The following is a 22,902-nucleotide window of genomic DNA, read 5'->3' as shown; positions in this document are numbered from 1 at the left end:
TTCCTGTTGGACATCGACTACTGTCAAACTGACACCCCACCCAAAAAAAACAAAAAAACACCATGTTTATTTTACATGCATCAGTAGATGTGCTTGGACAATGGCCATTCATTGGTAAATGAATTTTGGTTTGGCTTCAAATGCTAAGCATACCGCAATGAAGTATTTACATTGAATGAGAGGTTTTGAAAGCAAAAATAGTCCTTAGTGTTGATGGTTCAAGGCAGGGCATATCATTTGTTATTAATATCTTTTTTCAAGATCATCTGTACATAAAAAAGCACTTTTTTCCTGTTTCTAACATGTTCATCAAGTATCACGGATTCAAAGGCTGGCATTTTATGATATGATTATGTATAAATGAAGACCCTTTATATTGACAATAGTTGGTTTTGGTTTCAAGAGTGCCGATATCTAATCCATCCAACAGAACTAGACATAGAAAAACGTAGTGAATATGCACAGCTTTGGATAAAATTATCTTAAACTATTTATAAAATAGTTACTTAGAGTAATGCAGGGATGACGTTAAAACCCCCGAAGACAAATTCGCCACTTGTTCCCTCAAGATTTTCCTATGGAGTTTTTCAATTTATGAGTAAAATAAGGTTGTTTTGCTCAACCATGTAAATAAAAATGTGATAAAAGCTTTTTATCCATCTTTTCGAAACAAAAGCTGTGATGGTGTTCTCATAAATGCCCACTGGAGCCCTATCCTTCAAACATAAATCTTAGTGCAAGATTGTCCTTATATTATGAAAAAGACCAATCAGTCGAAAAGCAACAAAAAAAAACAAATAAAATCTGAGATCTGTTCCTCGGTAAACAGCCTCTCACAATCTGACTCGGAGCCGAAGCGGGACGGATAAAGAGCAGGAGAAGACGAAAGAGAGCGAAGCAGCTAGATGACATCTCTGCCCATCTAGACACTAAACGAGGGACAGAGTGGAAAAGTGCTTTTCATCATTGCTGCTGCCTGACTTTCCCAGCATGCACTGCTGTAATTTGTTCCTCCTAGGTACACGAAAGCAGGGGCAGATCAAACATTGGTGCATTCCAGCGACTGGTGAAGTGTGAGAAAGCGTACAATCCGTTGCATTTACCTTTGATTACACACAACACAATGTTTACACATCAGAAAAACTTTCTTTTTTTTTTTTTAAAGCATTAGGTACACATATACAAGCATCACTTTGCAAAGTCTGAAAAACTTCTTTAGCTAGGCCCAAAAAAAAAAAAACCTATGAACATTGTTTCCTTTTTCCATATTTTAGATAAAGGTAATCTAAAGAAAAACACTTGCACATGTAGAAATAAATGGACATCTGAAGGCCATATAAACTTCATGAAGTTGTTTTATGAGGACCAGTTACCATAAGCGAGAGACACACAGATACATTGAGTTATCATTAATCAATACCAGACAAAACTATATAGCTACTTCAACGCCCCCCCAAGACTCGACTGTTTTCCAACAAAGCACGGGCTGCTTCCAAAACAAATCATATTCTTTGGTCCCTGACACGGAGCATAAATATGTTTGTCAAACCCTGTAACCCAGAACTGATTGTTTTCTGGCATGAGTTCTGGAAACAGTGAAGTTTTTAAATTGAACTTAATCATACATGTTTATATCCTACACTGACATTCCAGTTATTTGCTAAAACGTTAATCTAAATTACAATAATGACAAATCATAAGTAGATCACACTTTTTTTTTTATTATAAATAAAAAAATATGTGACAGTAAAGACTTTTACATTGTTACGAAAAAAATCTATTTCAAATAAATGCTGTTGTTTTGAACTTTCTAATCATTAAAGAATAAAGTATCAAGGTTTCCACAAATTAAAATTTTAAATTACATTTTAAATTCTATTAAAAATAGAACACAGCTCTTTTAATTTGTTATAATATTTATTTTACAAAATGATTCAATTAAAATGCTTCTACTAAGTATTAATATTAAGGTACAAAAGTAGACATTTAAGGTCTAATTAAAACAGTTATATTCTATATATATATATATATATATATATATATATATATATATATATATATATATATACACACCTGACTTCTCTAAACATCTGTTAATGTCAATCACAAGCACAGTGCATTACTACAGTAATTATGACTATTTCCTCAAATAAGTTTTAATTAAAATGCTGACAGCTTGTCACATGTTCTGTGATGTTAAGAAAACACATCAAGGCCATTAATAAATGAAATAGTTAATTCCAGCTGCATCTGCTTGATAATGAGGTGCTTGTAGCATAACTGAAAAAGCTCATATTAGACGAGTACATGTTCAAGCAGACACTCAAGAGCTGTCAACGCCAACAAAAACCAAGAAAAATCTTCCAATATTTAAAGATGCACGACACAGTGGATCGTTCAGAAAGCCAACCATCTGAGGAATCATCAGTTGTCATACTAATAAATAAATAAAAACACAACAACATCAACGTCGGACTGGCTTTTAGGAGAATAGACCAAGAGATGGCTTTCTCTCCCTCAGTTCCCAACTCTAATAAGCAAGTAAAAGAGAGATTAATTTCATTTGACTGGGTCAAAATAAAGATTTAGAAACGGGAGGAAGAGAATTAGCCTTTCTACCCTCTCAGACTGAAGACAAGTAAACCTATAAGGGGTCAAAACTAGGGCTGTCACTTTTGATTTTTGAGACATAAGTGTTCATTGAATCGATTGTAAAATCGATTTTCCATGTCTAAAGACGTTTCCATTTTAAACGCCAAATATAGGCAAATCCACGGACAACTAACAGGCGTTAGTACAAACGTGAAGAAGGCGCGCCGCGCTTGAGATGCGCACAAGTCAGCAATATTCCTGATGATTTATTGGCGTGAAGTTTCGTGCACGATGACAAACAGGAGTGCAACATTCTCGAAAAACAATAAGCAGAGTGGACTGCCATAACATCAGTGAGAAACATCACTGCAGGATTCAACATGGCTGTGATTTACCATTAGAAATGTCAAACAAATTTCTCCTACGTAGGCGACTGTAGACCGTAACCCGAATCTGTGGCAGAGACTGTCTGAATACCGGCAGAAATCACAGTTTTGTAGTAAAAAGAGACACATTATGCAGAAGTATAATCTGCTGTTATGTGTGTGTGTCAGAGTCTGCAGTCGCTGTGTGACGCGCGTATCGTGACGAGCCGGACGCGATCCGAGAGAAGGCCGTTAAAATCCATTCCCTATTTTCGTTTTCGAAACTTGCGTTGGTTGGTCCGATCGATTGTGCAATCGATTTCCGAACGTAAAGTGACAGCCCTAGTCAGAACTAATCTGCCGAACCAACAAGAATCATGTGACCATTCAAAAGTGTACAATTGTACTTAATCAACATACTGTAAGTGATTAAGATTATGTACCGAACAAGATGTACCTGCCCTCCTACACTATAATTTCCTCAATGCTTTCAATTTAATTGCAATCACAACCAACTTTTTTTCCACTTTTCATTTTGCAAAGCATCAAAACAGCATCATTGATTTCGGGGGGAAATACTTGAAAACATGAAAAAACGAATGAGCATCTATATCGATGTCAATAACGGCACTGAGTGGCAGTAATCTGCGCTCGTGAACATGAAGGCCTTTAGCTGTGCACCAGCACACCGGCTCAATATCCATGACAATACAGTGGAGATGGCCGTTCACCTGACCGGGGGACAGAAAAACTAGACGGAGAACAATCTCAGTATGGGGTGAAAGTGCGAGTCCGACACTCATTCGGTCTCCAAAAGGAAGCCAGGAGTCCTCATTAACAGAATCGATGGGAAAACGAAAGGTTTCAGTCATGAGCCTTAGGCAACAAGATGCCTTACGATGACATAATTGACTGTCATCCATAAAACACCCTGCAATAAATGGGATAAAGACTTGAAAACTTGTATTCAAAGAATCATCGCTCCGTAGAAACAAAACAAAGGCTCTTACACACCAGTGTTTACTTTATGCTAGATATCCATTGATTTCAATGGGAATTATCAATGCCTTCATGCTTGATTTCAAAATCTCTTTCCACCCTCAAAATGAATATTAGATATTACAGTAAAACATTCCTAGAAGCTGGAGAATTTATTTCGGCATTCACTCGGTTTACAATGTTTAATGATGTCTGAGGTTAAGGAAATCCAAACATTTTACATTTTATTTGTCTTTCCTTATTGTTCAAAGTAGAAAAAAAATTCCCAATGCTGCAGTGTGGCAATAAATGACTGAGGGAGAGAAAAATAATCTTTAAAAGAGGAGTATTATTTTTGGTCTATTTGAGGTCAAATATGTATAAGAAAATGTCCATAATTAACAATAAGAAAGTTAGACAAGTGATGCACCAAAATTGACAAATGAAAATATTTAGCCAAAAAATTAGGTTTCCGCCTAAATAGGGTTGAAATCATTAAATTAAATATAACGTTAAATTAGCATTTCATCTATGACACATTTTGAATGTTTTAACATCTATGTTCTGCACAAAATATTGATAAACTTCAACAGGTAAACGTGTGGACGCACTTTAATGTGACCAAAAATGGTGCAAAAATAGCAATATGTAAGATTTGTTTGGTGGACTTTACTACGATTTTTTATTCAATTTTAAATAACTCAATTACCCAAATTTCCTGAATTTTTTTGGGGGTTTCAGTTGTTTTTGGCTAAATTAAAACTTGAAATTCATTTCAGCGCATCACTACTGTAGACGGCTAATTTTGCAGAGGTGAAGAATGTCATTGTCATCACTTCCGGTATTAATTGGAATTATAAGCTGTTCATCTGAGCTGTCCGACTGTGACTCAGCCAATGGCGTGAGTTTGGAGGCGGAGCTCTCTGTTGATCCGAGCAATGGAGGACGAGTGTTTGAAATGCAAAGATGTGCATATATTACACACTCCCCTCTTTCTGAGTGAATCCCACAATGAGCAAAAGTCTGAAAGCAGCATGACTAAAATCCAATGCAGTTTATTCTCAGCTCCTGCACGTAAAAGGTCTCCCTTTCCCGAATTGGAGGGCAGTGTGATATATTGAGTGCGCACTGGATCGGGTGGGCACGAGGTGTGGAAGGCTACGGCATCAATATCAGGTTCACGTTCGCGGTGGGTGGGTTGCTGTTTGGAGACTAGAGGGCAGGATTCTGCTCATAAATCTACACTATAGTGAGGTGTTCAGGAGAGACACATACGCACACTGGAAATATTATGTATCATTGATTCGACAGACCACACAATCCCTCACACGCACACACAGAGAGGTCAACGAATGCTTCCACACAATGAAACCGGATACCATGACACAGATGTTCATACAATAACATGGAAGACACAACCCTGAAAACATGCACGCAGTAGCCTATAAACTAAGATCTAGTGTACACAACATTCTCTCAAGCTCCCAGTAAGCCTGCATGGGGAAAAGTAGTTTAAAACAAAATATGACATGCACATTCTCACTTGCACACACACACACACACACACACACACACACACTCGGTACGGTCTGAGCTGAGAAGCAGGAGCTCTCCAGGGAGCCCATACAGGTCTGATTTCGGCTCTCTCCTCGCTGGTTCCAGGCTGTGGGCTCTGAATACAAACAGCGCCTTATTCAGAAAGGCCGCACGCACAGGCTGAAAACACTCAGCTCCACGTCCACCTGAAACAACCAGCCCTGGGCATCTGGACCATGATGGACGTCACTCAAGGCTTAAGCACACACAAACCTTCACACAGGGGACAGGTGGGTGTATGAGGCCTTCAAACTCACAGTTTCCTGACATGAGCGCCAACTTGACAAATGATTCCTTCGCCGGGAGTCAGATTAGACCGTTGATCATTTAACAACACTTGAACTTGTGGAATTACTGAAAAAAAGTTTAAATAGTAGGAAAAATTTGTCTGTCATGCAGCTATGTGTAACTTCTTTGTGTTATCTTATGCACGTGTGAATGAATTATGCATGGGTTGGAAATCGATTCTTATTAAAAAATATTGTAAAATATTGAGACATTAATTTTCATGACATTTGATTCCACTAAACTGTTCTGGAATGTCTGAATGTCAGATGTGGATGAAACGCATAATAAAATATGCAATACACACATTAGAGCCACTTTAAACTCGCCATTGTCGTGACAATTGACTTGTATTTTTTGTCAGCAAACAATAATCAGCTTGAGTGTGCAATTCATTGTTTCCTGGGATTTAATAAATGCATATGCAACATCTGCAATATAAAGACTTGCATTTTTGTGTGTATCTCACTAACCAAGTAAATGCAAGGTCGGTTTAGAAGAAATAAAGACAGCTACAATACTAGATGCCATAAATGTGAATGGATAATTGCTTTTTACAAAAATTACAAAAACTTTATAAATCACAATTGATTTCTGATGTTTTTATCTGCAATGACCTGATCATTTGACAAAAGTTTGCTCACTGTACTGAATGAATCATTGTTCATCAAAAAACTAAATTATTAAATGGAATTTAGTATGACAGCAATTTAGAATAGTCTTATATATATATTAATAGTCTTATAATAATGTTATGAGAATATGTAGGACATTGCTTAACTGCTTCTATTGTTCTCATTTGTAAGTCACTTTGGATAAAAGCATCTGTTAAATGATTAAATGTTAAATGTGAAACTGAAAATAGATTAAACATTTCAAGAATTTGTCAGTGAATTTCATAAGCAAGCATTAACCGCATAAATAATGAAATAAAGCATATGGCCGTTTTGCATTAACATTTTCCCATTTAAGCATCAGTAGTGAAATTGCTCAGAAGAAGTTCTTGCACATAATATAGCACAGTATACTATAATATCAAACACATGTGGCATTGAGGTGGTTTGGTGTATTTACACAACATTTTTATTAGATTTAACAAAGTGCCTTTCTGTTCTCTTTCTACTGTGCCAAACTCAAGCGGACATATGGATTTCAGTGGTGCAGTAAACTCATTTTTATCAGTAAATTCAAACCGGCACATGTAGACATGCCTGTAAACTCTGGCAGAAAATGGAGAGTAATTGAGATCTTATGTGAAGGTAAAGCAGAGCCACGCTCATCCGCACCGCACATACCAAACAGATGGTGAAAGAAAGAATATGGAAAGGTATAATAGATTCCCACATGTACACGCTTAACGGACACACACACACACACACATGAAAACAAACACTGAAGTGCACTCACATTTACATGCACACCTGGCCTCGAGACAAGCTAAATCAGAACCAATGAGGGACTGCTGTAAGAAAAGTTATTCCTGACGTTTAGCATTTTCAGTTTATTCAGCTGTGTTGCTCGACTTCAAGTAAAAAAAGTGAGAGAAAAAAGAAAAAAAAAGAAAACCTGTTACCTATCAGAATAAAAGCAATACCGCCAACACAGAAACAAATGTGTAACACAAGCTCGCTGGATTTAATCAACAGCTGCTCTCACTGTCCAATGCTATTGTGCTACAATAAGATTTTGAAAATAATAAATAAATATTCAAAAAATAAATATTAAATAAATATTAAAATATATATTAAAATAAAATATAAAAATAGAAATAAATAAATAAATAAATAAATAAATAAATATATATTTAATATATATATATATATATATATATATATATATATATTAATATTTACATAAATACAAATGATGAGTTAAAACATTTCAAAATATAATATAAGTATTTTAAAAGATACAATATTATGTTTAATAATATATCATATTTATATATTTAACAAACTGAGGTAATGTGATGCATTCCAACTCTAAAAAATAAGTTTGTGAAGATAATATTCATTATAATTAAGGCTCTTGTCTTAAGTCATATTAGCAAAAGGTCAGTTGTCTATAGTCAATAGTGTAACTCACACAGAAGTCACTATCAAAACAAGGTTTCTGTTGGTAAATGCAAAAAACACTAGCTTGAACCTGTTGTGGTCTGAATCTCAGGAAAATCTTTCACCTTCATGTGAAATTCCGGCTACACTATTTGAAGGTGTCCGTGTTACGGTGTAATTATACATTTAAGTATTGAGTATTAATAAACTACATGTACTTACTATAGGGTTAGGTTTAGGATTGGGGTTGGATTAGGGTTAATTGCATAAAACGTTGCATAATTTGCAGTTATTAAAACATGTTACACTGTCAAATAAAGTGTTACCGAACGTGTGGACTAATCAAAATGTGTCCGCACCAGTGTTATGGGTGTTCGCAAAGAAATTGCAATGCAGTTACTAGGCGGAAACTTACTGACCCAATCCATTAAGCCCACCCACAAGACCACTAGATATGGTTCGGGTCACTACACGTTTGAAGCACAATTACAATCTGTCGTAACTATTGATCAATTTAATTCATCCTTGATGAATAAAAGTATTGATTTATTGTATTTATTTCCCCCCAAAAATAATATACAAATTCTTACTGACCCCAAAACTATTGTTTAAATGTTACAAAAGCTTTCTATTTCAGATAAATGCTGTTGTTTTAAACTTTCTATTCATCAAAGAATCCTGAAATAAAAATGTGAATAACTGTTTTCAACATTGATAATAATGAGAAATGTTTCTTGAGCATCAAATCATCATATTAGAATGATTTCTGAAGGATCATGTGACACTGAAGACTGGAGTAATGATGCTGTTTAAAATTGTAATAATATTTGGTAACACTTTATAATAACGTTCAGTTGTAAGTCATTTATAAGTGGTTAGTTAATGATGAACTAATCATTTACAAAACATTCATAAATGATTAGCAAGTGCATTTTATGTATGTTTTGTAAATTCCGTTACAAGTCATTTACAAGTGATTAGTAAATGATTAACTAATTATTTACGAAACATGACTATGAGTTCATAAATGATTAATAAGTGATATGTTAATTATTGTATGTATGTTTTGTAGATTCAGTTAAAAGTCATTTACAATTGATTAGTTAATGATTAACTAATCATTTACAAAACATGAATATGCGTTTCATAAATGTTTAATAAATTATGTTGTTGTTTTTTTTTACTTACAATGACTTACAACTAAACGTTATTATAAAGTGTTACCTAATAGTTCACATTAGTTTTTTTATCAAATAAATGCAGCCTTGGTGAGCAAAAGAGACTTCTTTTAAAAACATAACATAATCTTACCGATCCAAAACTTTTGAGTGGTAGTGTATATACATATATTTAAAAAAAAGATGGATCTGTTATGCAATGTTACCTGTAGTGACGAAAGATCTCCTCCTCCACCTCAGTGAAGAAATGGCACTTAGTGCAGGCGTATTCTCCGGGATGATCCCGCCCTGGTCCCGCTCCTCCATCCCCTGATCCCTCCTCCTCTGGTTTGACTTCCAGTAAGGTATGAGAGGTGTGTGCGCTGTCATAGTGCAAGAGAAGCAAGTCAATATCAGTGGAGGTGAAAGGGCACTGGTCACACAGGTGTGTGACGGAGCCTCTGGGAGCCGGCGGGGACGGGGACGGGGTCGTTCCTCCAGTTGTCAGTTGCAGCAGAAGAAGAGCACAGTGTGAACAGGAGCTCTTTCGGCAAGCGAAGGGGTACGAGATCTCGCCCAGGTGCTTCTCGGGGGTGCAGAGCCCACGCGGGCAGAATGGGCAATGTTTAATGGTGCACTTGTGAATGCTGTGAACCCGCTGGTAGTGATGCAAAAGCGGAGCGACGACGATGACCTCCGGTCCGTGTGTCATTGAGTAACGGAAGTCGCAGAACTGGCAATTATAACTGGTTACTACAGTTTCAGGGTCGCCTGTTGCTCCAGCCTTCTCTTTTTTCCGTAAATGTGAGTTTTCGTCACGTGTCTTTCTGTCCCTCTCCACTGGACTTCCCTCCCTGACGGCCGCTTGACCGTGTCTTTTCTCATAGTGCTCTAGAAGCCTAGAGGCGCTGGCGGATTCGCAACTAAAGCTGCAGTACTTGCACCAGTAATACGCTGCAGGAGCGTCTCCTTCAGTGAGGCTAGGAGAGTCCGACGCACGGATTGGTACTGAGTATCCAGCAACCGAGTCATCTTCGGCCCTTACCGCCACTCGATCCGCCCACTTCCCGTGCTCATCCGTCCCGATCCGCGGTACGCAGTTCCCCTTCCGCTCGGTCGAGGACTTGTCGTCCAGGTTGGGGTTGAACGGAGGTGGACTCTTCATCTTGTTGGGGTGCGTTGCAAGGAAATGCTGCTCGAGGTCTACGGACGAGCTTCCCATGTAGGTGAAGTTGCAGAACTTACAGCGGAAGTACTTGGTGTTGCCCTGACAATCTTGCGTCTTCCTCCCAATTCCGATAAAGGTGCCGGCTAACGTTACCTGTGAGAGCGGGGAGGTTGAGACAAAGAAAAAAAAAATGAGATAAAGGGAAAGAACAATCATCCGTGAGTTACAGAGAATTACTGAGAAATAGAAGTCTGATATAATAAGACAGACAACAGACTTTCAATAACCCTCCCAATCTCCAAGACGAGGCGGCGGTTATCACCAACACAAAGGCAAATCACATTTTATGTTCTTATTACTTCTCAGCGCTGAGAATTCGAAAATCCTCCAGCGAGCAGATGGGGAACACGTGAAACCTGTAGACGAGTGGAGGAGCAAAGCACCCATGCATGCAGAGATGAAATGGATCTTTTCTTATTAATAATATCCAGGTGTGACTTTAGTTCTGATACTTTGACATTAAATTTAAAGTTCTCTTAAATCAGTATAATTGCATGCATATGAAAAAAAAACAGACATGCAGATCAACGGCTCGAGAAGATGCAATAAAAGTCCAGCCTATAGACGTGCATATGGAATATAAAGCTGGCAGTCACAGTCAGAAGAGAGTATGAGTGGGAGGTCTCGAGCTTCATGCGCACTGTGGGGAATTCAACGTCACGCTCCAGACAAAACACTCAAGGAATGTCACAGCGCAGACAGACCCTTTCCCCTGAGCTGTATGTTCAAGCAATGATTAAATAAACACCCACTGCGAAGCGTAATGTGTGCTTGACTGTAATTCTACACATGCATATTACAGATACAAAGTGGACCAATTTAAAGTCTCAGCTGGTTGCCCTGTATCACCTGTCTGTCTGAGCAATTGAGCAACTGAATTTAAACCTTTGTCTGCTAAATGATTAAATGTAAAAGTAGGCAGACTGCACAGATTTTCTGAAAATATAATATATAATCACAACTAAGGCAACTCAGAAAAAGAAATATGATACACATTTAAGTAAATACAATTATTATTTATTGTTAATGATAATAATAAAATGAAATAAATAAATAAAAAACTGTTTAAAATACCTAAAAACTAGGTATTTTGTCCAAAATGTATATTTATAGACACTGGAGTTTTGCGACTTAATTGCATTTGAATTATTTTATAATATTAAATTAATAAAAATTTAATATAAACATTAAATTATATATATATATATATATATATATATATATAAATAAAAATAAACATAATATGTTATAAAAATATAAAGAGTATATTTTGAATATTATAATTATTTTTAACTATTTCATGCATCAATGAGTTAGCAATAATTAAAATCATTAGATCTGGCTGGTAAACTGGGCAAAATCAGCCCTGCACTGACTCAAGCTAAACGCATCCAAACTTGGCTCGTCCCGCAGAAACCCAACTTAAATATGACGCTTAAATTGTAAACATGACATTGTTGAAGTGAAGAGTGAAACCGTGCTGAAAGTTGGGCAGATAAATGACTATGACATCTGTTCATTACCCATCGTTTAAAATAAATCGACTGCTGTGTTTTCACTGGCTCCCCTTCACCAGCTTCCCCTACGCTCTTTTTCCCCCCTTTCTTCATTGGGAAAATGAGAAATCGCAGTCGTCGATATTACTGCATGGAAAATTCCACTAGGAACGAATTCTGAATAGACTCATTATTCAAACTTTTTTCCTAAGAATTTATACGGTATTACGACAATTTGTAGACAGGCTGATGTTGAATTGAAAAAGATGGTGGCCGGTGTTATTAGAAGAAAGAAAAGCTCAGGTACTCTGTGCTTGCTTGATTGAGTACATGCACATGTGCAAAGCAGGCAACTGTTCATAATGGTCCATTTAAACATGATACAGTAAGACTGGTGCCACGATAAATCAGCCAAAAGTCACAGAACAAAGCCAAACGCAGTGTACCAGCATGATCCACACTAATCTCCTTCACATTTTTTGTTTGTTTGTTTTTATAAATCCTAAATCACCAAGGTGATATGACAAATGACGCTTGTATTTCAGTTTCAATGGAGAAGCTTGATTGCTTATTCATGGCGTTATTTTAAAACACACGCATGAACAAATGCAGACTCTATGAGGGCTAGTCAAAATTTCAGAATGAATTCATACCAGTGTGTGAGTTTCTGCGTGTGCATGACTTTGCATGCATCATATACGGTTACCATGCATCTAGTGGTTTTATTCTGTGACATACATTTTAAGTTTCACTGTTGCATGTGCATGCATCATTTTGAAGCCTTAATGACCCATGGGTCTGATTATAGCTGTGCTCCAGGACATAAGGAGGCGCCTTGCTTCCTAAGCGCCAACTCCTGCGAAGACTTCAGATAATGCAAACTCTGAATCAACATGCACCAATGCATCATTTTTCCAAATGTCATAATCATTTGTTAACAAACAAGTATTCATTACTTCAATAAGCTCATTGTTTCTGCCTTAAATTAGTACATTGTTTAAATGAATGCATTATTAGCTAACTGTGATTTTGAATATGTACATTTCTGAAATGCATAACTTAGACAGTCACCTCTGATAGCAGATCACTCTAAATTGTAAAGCTGCCTTGAAACGATGTGTATTGTGAAAAGCGCTATACAAATAAATATGAATTGAATTGAATTGAATTGAATTGAATTGAATAAGGAGAGGCAGACGGGAGACTTGATTTGATTTCAATCCAGATGACGAGAGGAAGGACGCAAAACTCCAAAATGCATGAATATACATAGCACATATGCACTAAGTGTATTTAGAAATATTTGATCCCTTGGAGATTACCTGCACGTCGTAGGTGCCGTTGAGTACGGAGGACCTGGGTGACCCCGCTTCTGCCACAGATCCGCTCTGAGCCGATTGGCCGAGGAGGCGCGCCGAGTCTTTGGCCTGTGACTGGGCTGTGAACTGCACCATGTTGTGTAGTGCCAAAATCTTATTGTCCAGCTCTGCGTCTTGCCGCGTCCGGTTGTGCAGGCCCAAATGGTACTTACGAAAGTGCTTGATCAGGTCCGTGGGGTCATTGCCGTAGTAGCCGTACCCACAAATGTTGCACTTAAAGTCTTGTAGTTTGGGTGAGGTGGGTGGAGGTGCTCCTGTCTCCGCTCCCAGAGGACTAGGGGCGTCTTCTGCTCCCCCGATCGGCCTCAGTGGATGAAGAGTAACGGGAGGGACTTTAACTTCGACCGCAGCGCCACAAGGGCTGACGGAGCCCAGGAAAACGAGTGGGCTGTGTGTGTCCTCTCCGTTACTGACGATGACGCCGCCCGACCGCGTGTTTGGCCTCCGATCGATCCGCTCGTCCTCGCCGTCTGCTCTCTCACCCGGGTCAGAGGTTGTTGGAGAGTTGGCGGAGTCCAGCGGTTCGCTATCAGTGCCCTCGCGGCTAGAGGAGGACGCTGCCAGGTTGTGGCTGGAGTAATGTAAGTCAGGCCTGTCTGGTTTGATGGGGCCAGGAGAGGACGGCTCCTCTTGCTCTTCAGGCTCTGAGGCCTGGCTCCCCGTGTTCCCGCTCTCTGGCCCCGTGGCCTCGGCCGCCACCGCCTCGCCTTCCTCTTCTTCACTGCCGAAGCTTCTCAAAGGGGGATTCTTTTTCCGCACCATATCTGGAACCCAGCAAAAGAGAAGAGCAACGTTAATAACTAGACGCAATGTGATACGATTCCAGCAACAAGCAATTTGTCTGTCCTACAACTACGACTACGAGACTATGAAATCACAGTCAATCAGAAGGGAACTGGGCGTGTGGCCAGAGTCTCTCTGTACATAATAAAATTCATAAATATTATCAGGACTTGACATTAACTTTTTGCCACTGAGGCAAGTGGTTTTCCAAAGTTACTAGTCAGTCTGCATTTCACTGGCCACAACTTTGACATCGATACCATGGGGAAAAACTGCCATTTTTAATATCATCATATAGGCTGCTGTCACTTTAAGACCTGACGCACGGATCTATTGCACTGGTACACATGCGTGTTCACATTCACTTAAAACAAAACTGATGTGAATTCTCGACAAGTCCAGCATTTTGTCATTATTTTGTGTATTTGACTGTTTAAAGCTACACTGTGTAGGATTTTCTCCCATCTAGCGGTGAAATGGTTTATGACTACCAACTGAATATTACTTTCTAGCTCCTCCCATTCCGAGGGCGTTTTAACTCCTACGGTGGCCGTATTATTTCAAATCTGCCGGCAGTCGTGAGTAATCTCCCCCTCGCATTCGTCATGCTGCCACTGAGTGTCAAAACGTGAAAGGCAAAGCTTGAATTTCCAGGTATGTCCCTCTTTGGCTCATGTATTTTCAAGATGGATGCGCAACATGGCTGCCGCCATTCAAGCGACTCGCTCGTAAGTATTCTAAACTGCAGATTATACACTTACGAGAATACTTGGTTGGTTGAAGTGATTACACATTAATGAGAATGTATAATTTTGAAAGAACAAAGTGTTTTTTGCTAAGTAACTCAATTTAACTCAAAAATTTAACTTGAAAAATTAAAAAATAACTCAATTTAGTACAAGGAGGCTTTATGTGCGCACAAAATCTGAGGGAATGAGTAAAATTATGCCCAATAAATGCAATCCCACTCCGAAACTCAAGCCCTGTGACAGCAAAAGTATTCATGCAAGCAATATTCAGAACGTTCTCGTTTCCTTCAAGATCTGAGGTGAATTATCCTCTGTCGCTTTTAATACAGCTATAAAGGTATTCAAACTCGCTTTCAATTCTTTTAACGTTAAATAAAGCTCATAATCAGTACCTGAGATTATCATCGTCATATTTTGTAGAAATTGAGTCATTTGGAGAAATAGAAACCATTTCTTAAACGAGTGATTACGTATCGCAGTCGTGGCTGGTTAGGACAAAAACTCTGATTAACATGGAAAAGATGTCGCGGCGTCACGTCTGGTTATGACACGGCGTTACTCAAGTAACACACTCAATGTGTGGTTCTGTTTGCTTGCATGTTAAATACAATTTTGGAGCCAATGCACCTATTCTGCTCTCTGTAAAAGCTTTTTGATTGTTGTTTGATTTTCGAAAATCGGAGACAAAATGCCCTAGAAATGGTTCTGCTCTTCCAACTCAATCCATAAACAGCAAATGAGGTTCTAATATCAGTGACTATGTCGGCGCCGGCCTTTGTTGATGATATTTTAATGAATAAAATCTGTGCTCTTATGTCACTGATGTGGCTTAGGGACACACATTTTAATCAGTTACCAAAATCAAAGATGATAGGGAGAGAGGGGGAAAAAAAGTGGAATTTATAAAGTGATTCATAGCAAAGAATTTCCATCAGAACTCAATGAGATCATGCGTGTTTGTTCATAGCAGGCAAATTGCACTATTAACTAGACTTTCCTTTGGCACAAACTGCACAAACGTGAATTTCTGTGAAAGGTTTAGCATAAGGCACAGTTAAACATAATTTCGCATTTGCAAGATGGTGTGCGTGTTGGCCACTTTCAATGTAGGGCAATTACAGTTTCTCATGATTTAACAAAACAGGGGCCTGTCTTATTACGACAGACCGTCGAGAGCAATTTCCTCATTTAGTCTGTGATGTAAATGGATATTAAATAAAGCAATTCATGCTTTGCAGAGTGGCCACACCTTAACCACAGCTAAGTTAATAAAAGTCTTGAGAAAATCTAATCACAAATATGACCACACCCTGTCAAATCACTCACAGCATCTTAAAACTCTGTGAATCTGAGGCTTCACAGCATCTAAAAACACACTTCAGCCGGTGATTAGAAACACACCTGTCTGTGTCATATTACCACCGCATTTGAAGAAGAGATTTATTCGGATATCAGCGGCGTCTGGAGCGAGCGTGACTGATGGTGGCACAGATGTAACTAATGGCTGATGTCGTTTTCTGAAAGCTTACATTCTTAAACTGTCATGAAACATCCAAAACTGCACATCATTATTGGATCATATCAAGAAACGCAATCAAAGACATAACACTGCGTGCAGGCCACAGCATGATCTGAAACGTGTTGATGAGGATGACAAATAAACTAAATGGTAATTACCGCTCCACACACAGCAAGATTACTCATTTGTTGGTTTTGTACACAAGTTTTTATGCCCTGCAAACAGGTCCCAACATCATGGAAAACCTAGAAATATCAGGGAATCAAAAAATAAAAAAAGTTTTCCAGGCCAGTAAAAGTCAAAAGCATACATGGAATAAATAAATAAAAATAGTTTGATTTTAGTATGTTTTTAGCATGCGAGCAGACACATTAGCATGCACCACACACTGAAAAAATACATACATTTATAATTATTTATAGTGTATGTATGCATGTACGTACGTATACATACACACATACATACACACACATACATACACACGTACACACACACACATACATACACACATACGTACACACGTACACACACACACACACACACACACACACACACACACACACACACATACACACGTACACACACACACACATACATACATACATACATACATACACACACACACACATACGTACACACACACACATACATACACACATACGTACACACGTACACACACACACACACACACACACACACACACACACATACATACGTACACACGTACACACGTACACACACACATACATACGTACACACACACACACACACACACATATACATACATACATACATACGTACGTACACACATACATACATACACATACATACACACACACACAGTATAAACTATAATATATTACATTATTGTAATCACTGCATAAATGAGATGCATTTCCATATTTTACATTTTATTTATTATATGATTAGGAGCAATTATTGAATTTAATTTTTGCCTAAAAAAACTCTATCAAGACTATGAAAAGTCATTTAAAGAAGTTCTCGCAACAAGTGTGTTTGTTTGGATACACTTGAACTTTTTTCTGATCAGTAATATGTGTCCTATTGAAACCTTAAACGATCTCATTATGATTAACTGATGAGAGAAGTAAATGAAATATAACTTACTTTTCTTTATTCCCAAAGCACTAAAATAATCACTGACAGAACCAGAATCATCAGAACCACGATCATGAACCCGTATGATTCCCATGCCTCGTGAACAGACGTGTCTTTAGTTCAGCTGTGACCCACAAGCCATTATTATGATAACTGAGCATTTGTGAGCAAAATCTTATTTTGAGGGGATTTTCAATAAATCAGTCGAATCAGTTTAAATCTAAACGACGTGATCCCTGCTTCTGTTTAATAAACTGTGGATTAAGTTAACTTAATTTAAAATTTGTATAACATATTAAGCTACTATTTGAGAGAGCTATTGATTTACTGAACTAGACGCACTTTCTCATTTTCCTTTCTGAGAATAAAAGGTACAGGCCTTGCTTTCAGGATCGAATACGAAAGACACATCTTAACCAACATATAAGAGGAGAAAAAGGAATGGAGTGGGAGGACGAGAAAAGTTTTTAATACCCTGATATGGTGCACAATTACATTAAAACTTGCAGGGGGAAGCAGTGAGACATTACCATTCCAGGCCGCCATCAGAAAGCGAATAATCTGCTTTTATAGATCCCAGGCTTTTGCGGCGTTCCTGTACCAGTCGATTCAAATCTCTAGATCACTATTATCCACGCCCACCTCTTCCTTTCCTTTCCTATATTAAACTGCTCCTCTTCTGTTATTGTGCCTACTCAAGAACTTACTTAATAAAGTATAATACGCTTTTTGAAAAGGACAGAACAATCAATTTTCTTAATTAAAAAAGTAAGGGGGGTTGAGCGGTTTGACAGCGGCTCTTGTCTCTGAATACAGAACAGGACTGTCCCTCGAGTGATCAGAGACACTTCAGATAATGTGATCTAATGACAGGAGTCAAAGCTCAATTATAAGTGAGTATTACCACGACTATCTCACAATCAGACGGCGTACGAGAGTGTTAACCGAGTGTTACTTGGAGAAGAGGAATATTCCAGGGGGTCTTGGAGAAGAGAATGAACACAATGCTGTAAATTGCTAACATCAGCCACATGATTTAAAGCTACTATATTATGTTTTGACAGTTGTTTTTTTAATCGGAGAAAACTACCTGTCAACGGGCACTTCTTCACTGTCAGTGAGACATGGTGATGGAAAAGCTTTGTGTGCTTTAAATCACACACACACACGCACACACATGCACACACACACAAAAAAAAAAGATAAAAAGAAAAAAAGCATTGTATGCACGGACAAAACTGACAATGCAGCGACGCAACATTCCTGTGGAGAAAAGCGCTGGATGACAAGAGCAACGCATCAGGATAGTTCAATTAACACGCCAGCTGATGCCAATGCTGCACGCTCAACAACACAATGAGTCATTTGCATATATATTGTGTGTGCAAAGTTCTAAATAAAATAAAAAACACTTTTTTAAACAGTTAAATCACACACAGACCCAGGTGTAACTGCTTCCCACATTTTCGGGATATTTGTTAATTTTTTATATTTGTTTGTTCATATTTGGGTAATTATTATGACATCAGCATGATCCAAAATAAAACTGCAAAAAAAAAAAAAAAGCATGAATGATGGTAAAAAAAAAAAAATAGTCAATGACAAACAAAAGTGTCCATGATAAAGAATTTGCAAAACAAAACTTTGATTTGGTAAACGTTTTTTTTCAAATATTAATAATCAGTTTTGTTAAAATAGGAAATAATACTAACAGATCATGCCAGACTACTTTTTCATTTATAGACCCATAGAAATCCAAACACAATTCAGAAATTAAAACCATGCCCATTGTATATATAAAATGATATATAAATGCATATATCTGTATATATTATAAAGACACAGTTATATTTTGGTCACACTTTAGATTAGGGTCCAATTCCACTATTAACTAACTATTAACTACGACTTTTGCCTCAATAAACTCTTAATTACTGCTATTAATAGTTAGTAAGGTAGTTGTTAAGTTTAAGTATTGGGTGGATTATGGGATGTAGAATATGCTCATGCAGAATAAGGAATTAATATGTGCTTTATAATAAACAGCCAATATCCTATTGCATGCTAATAAGCAACTAGTTATACTGAGAATTGAACCCTAAACCAAAGTGTTACCTATATTATATAGGCCTATAGATGTATATCAATGCCTATACCGATTTTAAACCAATTCATTAAAATTCCCGCATCATCCAGTTGTTACAGTCACAAGTCAACTCACAACAACTCGTATTCACTGGATGTTTCACAACATCACAATGATCTAAGAGATGAAAAGCAGATTTGCTGAACAGTAAACTAATGTTGTGCATAAAATGCATAAAACATCCAAAGACTTTTCTTTCACCCGGTGAAAAACTCAACACTGGCCGGCTTCCTCTTGGCTCATCTCTAGTATCATAAGGGCCGGCCACAAACACACACCACATACACACACCGCCTCATTTGTGAAGAGGCAATGTGACTCCACATATGTCATCTTCATTGTCAAACCCAGTTAGGAGATCCCATTTCAAAAACAACAACAAATACAGGGGATTTCCTCTGGTCTGGTCAGCGCTGATGAGATTTCTAGAGGTGGGGTTTGACTCATGCAGGACGAGTCCAAGCCGGCACTGTCGAGTACACAAATCTAATAGTTGTTTCTGTAAGTGTTGGTGTTTTGAGCGTTCACTACAGTTGCATTGGTTAAGAGTGTATGTCAAGGTGTTGCATAGCTAGAGATTACTGCTTAATGAGTGTTAATAACACACACACACACACACACACACACACACACACACACACGGGAAGATGATAAAACCTTCCTTTAACTATGAGTGATTCATGTACTGTTAAATAGGGCAGGCTGTGACATTTATGCATTCACTTTGATTTTTTTTTTTTTTTTATGTATTAAAAGTTACATTTTTTTTGTTAAAAGTCTAGCTAAAATAGTCAAGGCATGTTTTCTTCCAAATACCTTTTCATTAAAAGAAGTTTAATATTTAATACTTTAATCATTTTAACTTAAATGCACCAACTACAAACTACAAATAGTTTCACCAAAACATTTTAATACATTAAATGCATCACACCACATGATGACGTCAATAAATTGATTTATGAAACTGAATTCCCAGTTTGAACTGATATTGATGTAAACAAATTAAACTTTGCAAATCTCAACTCTCAACTTAACTTATAAACACTATTTTTTTAAAATCTAGATAATATATTCTGTCCTTAAATATTGTCCATAATGCATTAAAAACATTGCAATATTTACTATAATATATTTTCTATATTGTAAATATTCAGAAAAATCACCCAGCCCTTGTGTTAAATCGGTAACACTTTAGTTTAGGGTGATTTTGCATTCTTTTTTTAAGTTTGAAATCTTCATTCCTTATTCAACTGTATGAAAAATCAATAAAAAAAAAAAAAGCCTCTGTTTGTTTTCCGAGGAGGAGAGAAACTCGTACTGTTTTGGAACAATATGGGTAAATAATGACAGCATTTTCATGTCCAACTGAACCATTTCTGACTATACTGAACAAACCACCAATTACGTGAGCGAGCTCGTAGCCGCTTTATTTCAGTCCCAGACTTGTGTCCTACAGCCTTTCATTGTGAGTTTAGATGTAATCCTCTCGGCATCCCGGTCCCAGGAGGATCACATGGAAGCGGAGATTCACACACACACACACACACACACACACACACACACACACACACACACAGCTGGAAGACCCCATGGAGCGCTGGGACACTGCGAGATTCTCCACCCAGAAAGTACGTTTATTAAAAATACATTACCCAAACCGCCCTTCATAACTCAGGCCTGTGCTTTCAGTCCGTCTGGGATGGATCTGAGTGAGACTTAAATAACAAACCCTAAACACACACACACACACACACACACACACACACACACACAAATACTAAAGCAGTTGTGCGGGCACATGCGCGCCGCTGATCAGTCAGCCGAAATATTGAGTTGCCCGAGATCTAAAATGATGAGACTCATTTTGCATCCTTTATTTACCGGCATCATAAATTGAAGCAATAGACAGGAAAAAAAAAAAGAGAGAGAGAGAGAGAAACTATACGCTCTAATTGCTTTCTGTCATGGCTGGAAGAGGAATTAATTTCTAAATGAGCAACTGGTACAGCAGCGGCAGAGCTAAACTTTAACAAACTCAAATAAAAGAACTGCGTTTCCTTCTGATTTGACTTGCATGTTCTGGGATTTGCCGATAATCAACTTTCTGGGGCTACAAAAGCACAAAAAAGCACAAAAAAACGTCACTTTAAAACAAAACAGGCCTTGCTTTCCATCCTAACAATGGTATATTCAACAGCACACATGGCAATTAGCCCCGACTCGGATCCGTCAGGCATACCATGTGTGTGCGGTCACGTCTAAGAGCGACTCGGCATTAAAGTGTTCCCCCAGCTATCCCACAATCCACCTTGTACAGTCGCCTTTATTATTCCTCCCATCCTTTATGATGTCACCGCCGCAGACTTTTGCGGCGAGAAAGGACTCGAAGGACCCCGATCCATCTTCCAGAGGAGTTTAATCTCGTTTGTAACATTAGGAATAAATCACATTACTGTCTGTGTGTGGAGCAGAGTTTCAAGCATGCGGAGGGTCTATGGAAAACACATATGTGAGATGCGAGATAGAAGCAGCGCAATTAATTATCATTAAGGCGAAATGTCAAGAGGAGGAACTGGGCTCTGAGTCACTCCACATCAACCCATATCCACCTCCCAAATCGGGGGATACACACACTTTCACATATGAACCATGTGGCTGTGTGTGTCACATTGATTTGACCCTGGGCTAAAACATGGCAAAGAAATAATTGCCTCTAAAAGCGAGATAACTTCCAAGCTGTGACACTGAGTCGATTTCATTTAAGTGCTTTATTTTTCTTCTTCGGATACAGGACGTTTCGCTCTTCATCTGAAAAAAGGATTTTCTTTCCTTGAAAGTATGAAAATTTATAGTCAGTTTCACTGATTAAGTTCATTTCCGGACAGCAGGAGATAAAAGCAATCGCAAGCTTTGGAAGAACCTTCCTTTTTAATTCAATTACATTTACTTTATTTTCATTTGCAGGCTGTTGTTGGTCCGTTTGCAAATCTCCTGTGCGATCTGGACCGGCCGATTCAAGTGCACTGACATTTCCAGAGGAACTGAATGAAAGAGTAGCAGCGAAATAAGTGACTTTGAGGACGCAACAGGCAACAGGGATCGAGAGACCGCAGGACTGGACGTCTTCACCACATCAGGACAACTGAATACCAGAGCGCATATCAGTATGCATTAGGCGTGAAATAAGCTATATTTGAGAGAGAGAGAGAGAGAGAGAGAGAGAGAGAGAGAGAGAGAGAGAGAGAGAGAGAGAGAGAGAGAGAGAGAGAGAGAGAGAGAAAGAGAAAGAAAGAAAGAAAGAAAGAAAGAAAGAAAGAAAGAAAGAAAGAAAGGAGGATAGCAAACAATAAAGCAAATTAAAAAAATAAATATAAAATATTTAAAAAAAAAAAATTTATAAAAAAAATGTATAAAAAAATAAATAAAAATAAAATATTTGGGAAGTTTGGGTGGGCG

The 22,902-nt window shown here is 37.9% G+C and overlaps 1 protein-coding gene and 1 long non-coding RNA gene across 6 annotated transcripts in view; one reads left to right on the top strand and one right to left on the bottom strand.

The window, feature by feature from the left end:
* LOC309511008 overlaps positions 1 to 22,902 on the top strand; it is a 104,656-nt gene that overhangs the window by 35,579 nt on the left and 46,175 nt on the right. The window lies entirely within an intron of this gene.
* trps1 (trichorhinophalangeal syndrome I) overlaps positions 1 to 22,902 on the bottom strand; it is a 118,389-nt gene that overhangs the window by 72,496 nt on the left and 22,991 nt on the right. For all 5 annotated transcript variants that reach the window (XM_082185837.1, XM_082185840.1, XM_082185838.1 and 2 more), the window contains exons 3-4: positions 13,074 to 13,894; positions 9,255 to 10,348 (exon numbers count right to left, since the gene is read on the bottom strand). In XM_082185837.1, coding sequence (XP_082041963.1) covers positions 9,255 to 10,348; positions 13,074 to 13,894 — 1,915 coding nt within the window. The remainder of the gene's footprint in view (positions 1 to 9,254; positions 10,349 to 13,073; positions 13,895 to 22,902) is intronic.

Source organism: Leuciscus leuciscus, assembly GCF_965113295.1.
Source record: "Leuciscus leuciscus genome assembly, chromosome: 12".
NCBI classification, from domain to species: Eukaryota; Metazoa; Chordata; class Actinopteri; order Cypriniformes; family Leuciscidae; genus Leuciscus; species Leuciscus leuciscus.
Note: the sequence above shows the minus strand (reverse complement) of the source record. Positions and strands in the feature narration are given on the sequence as shown.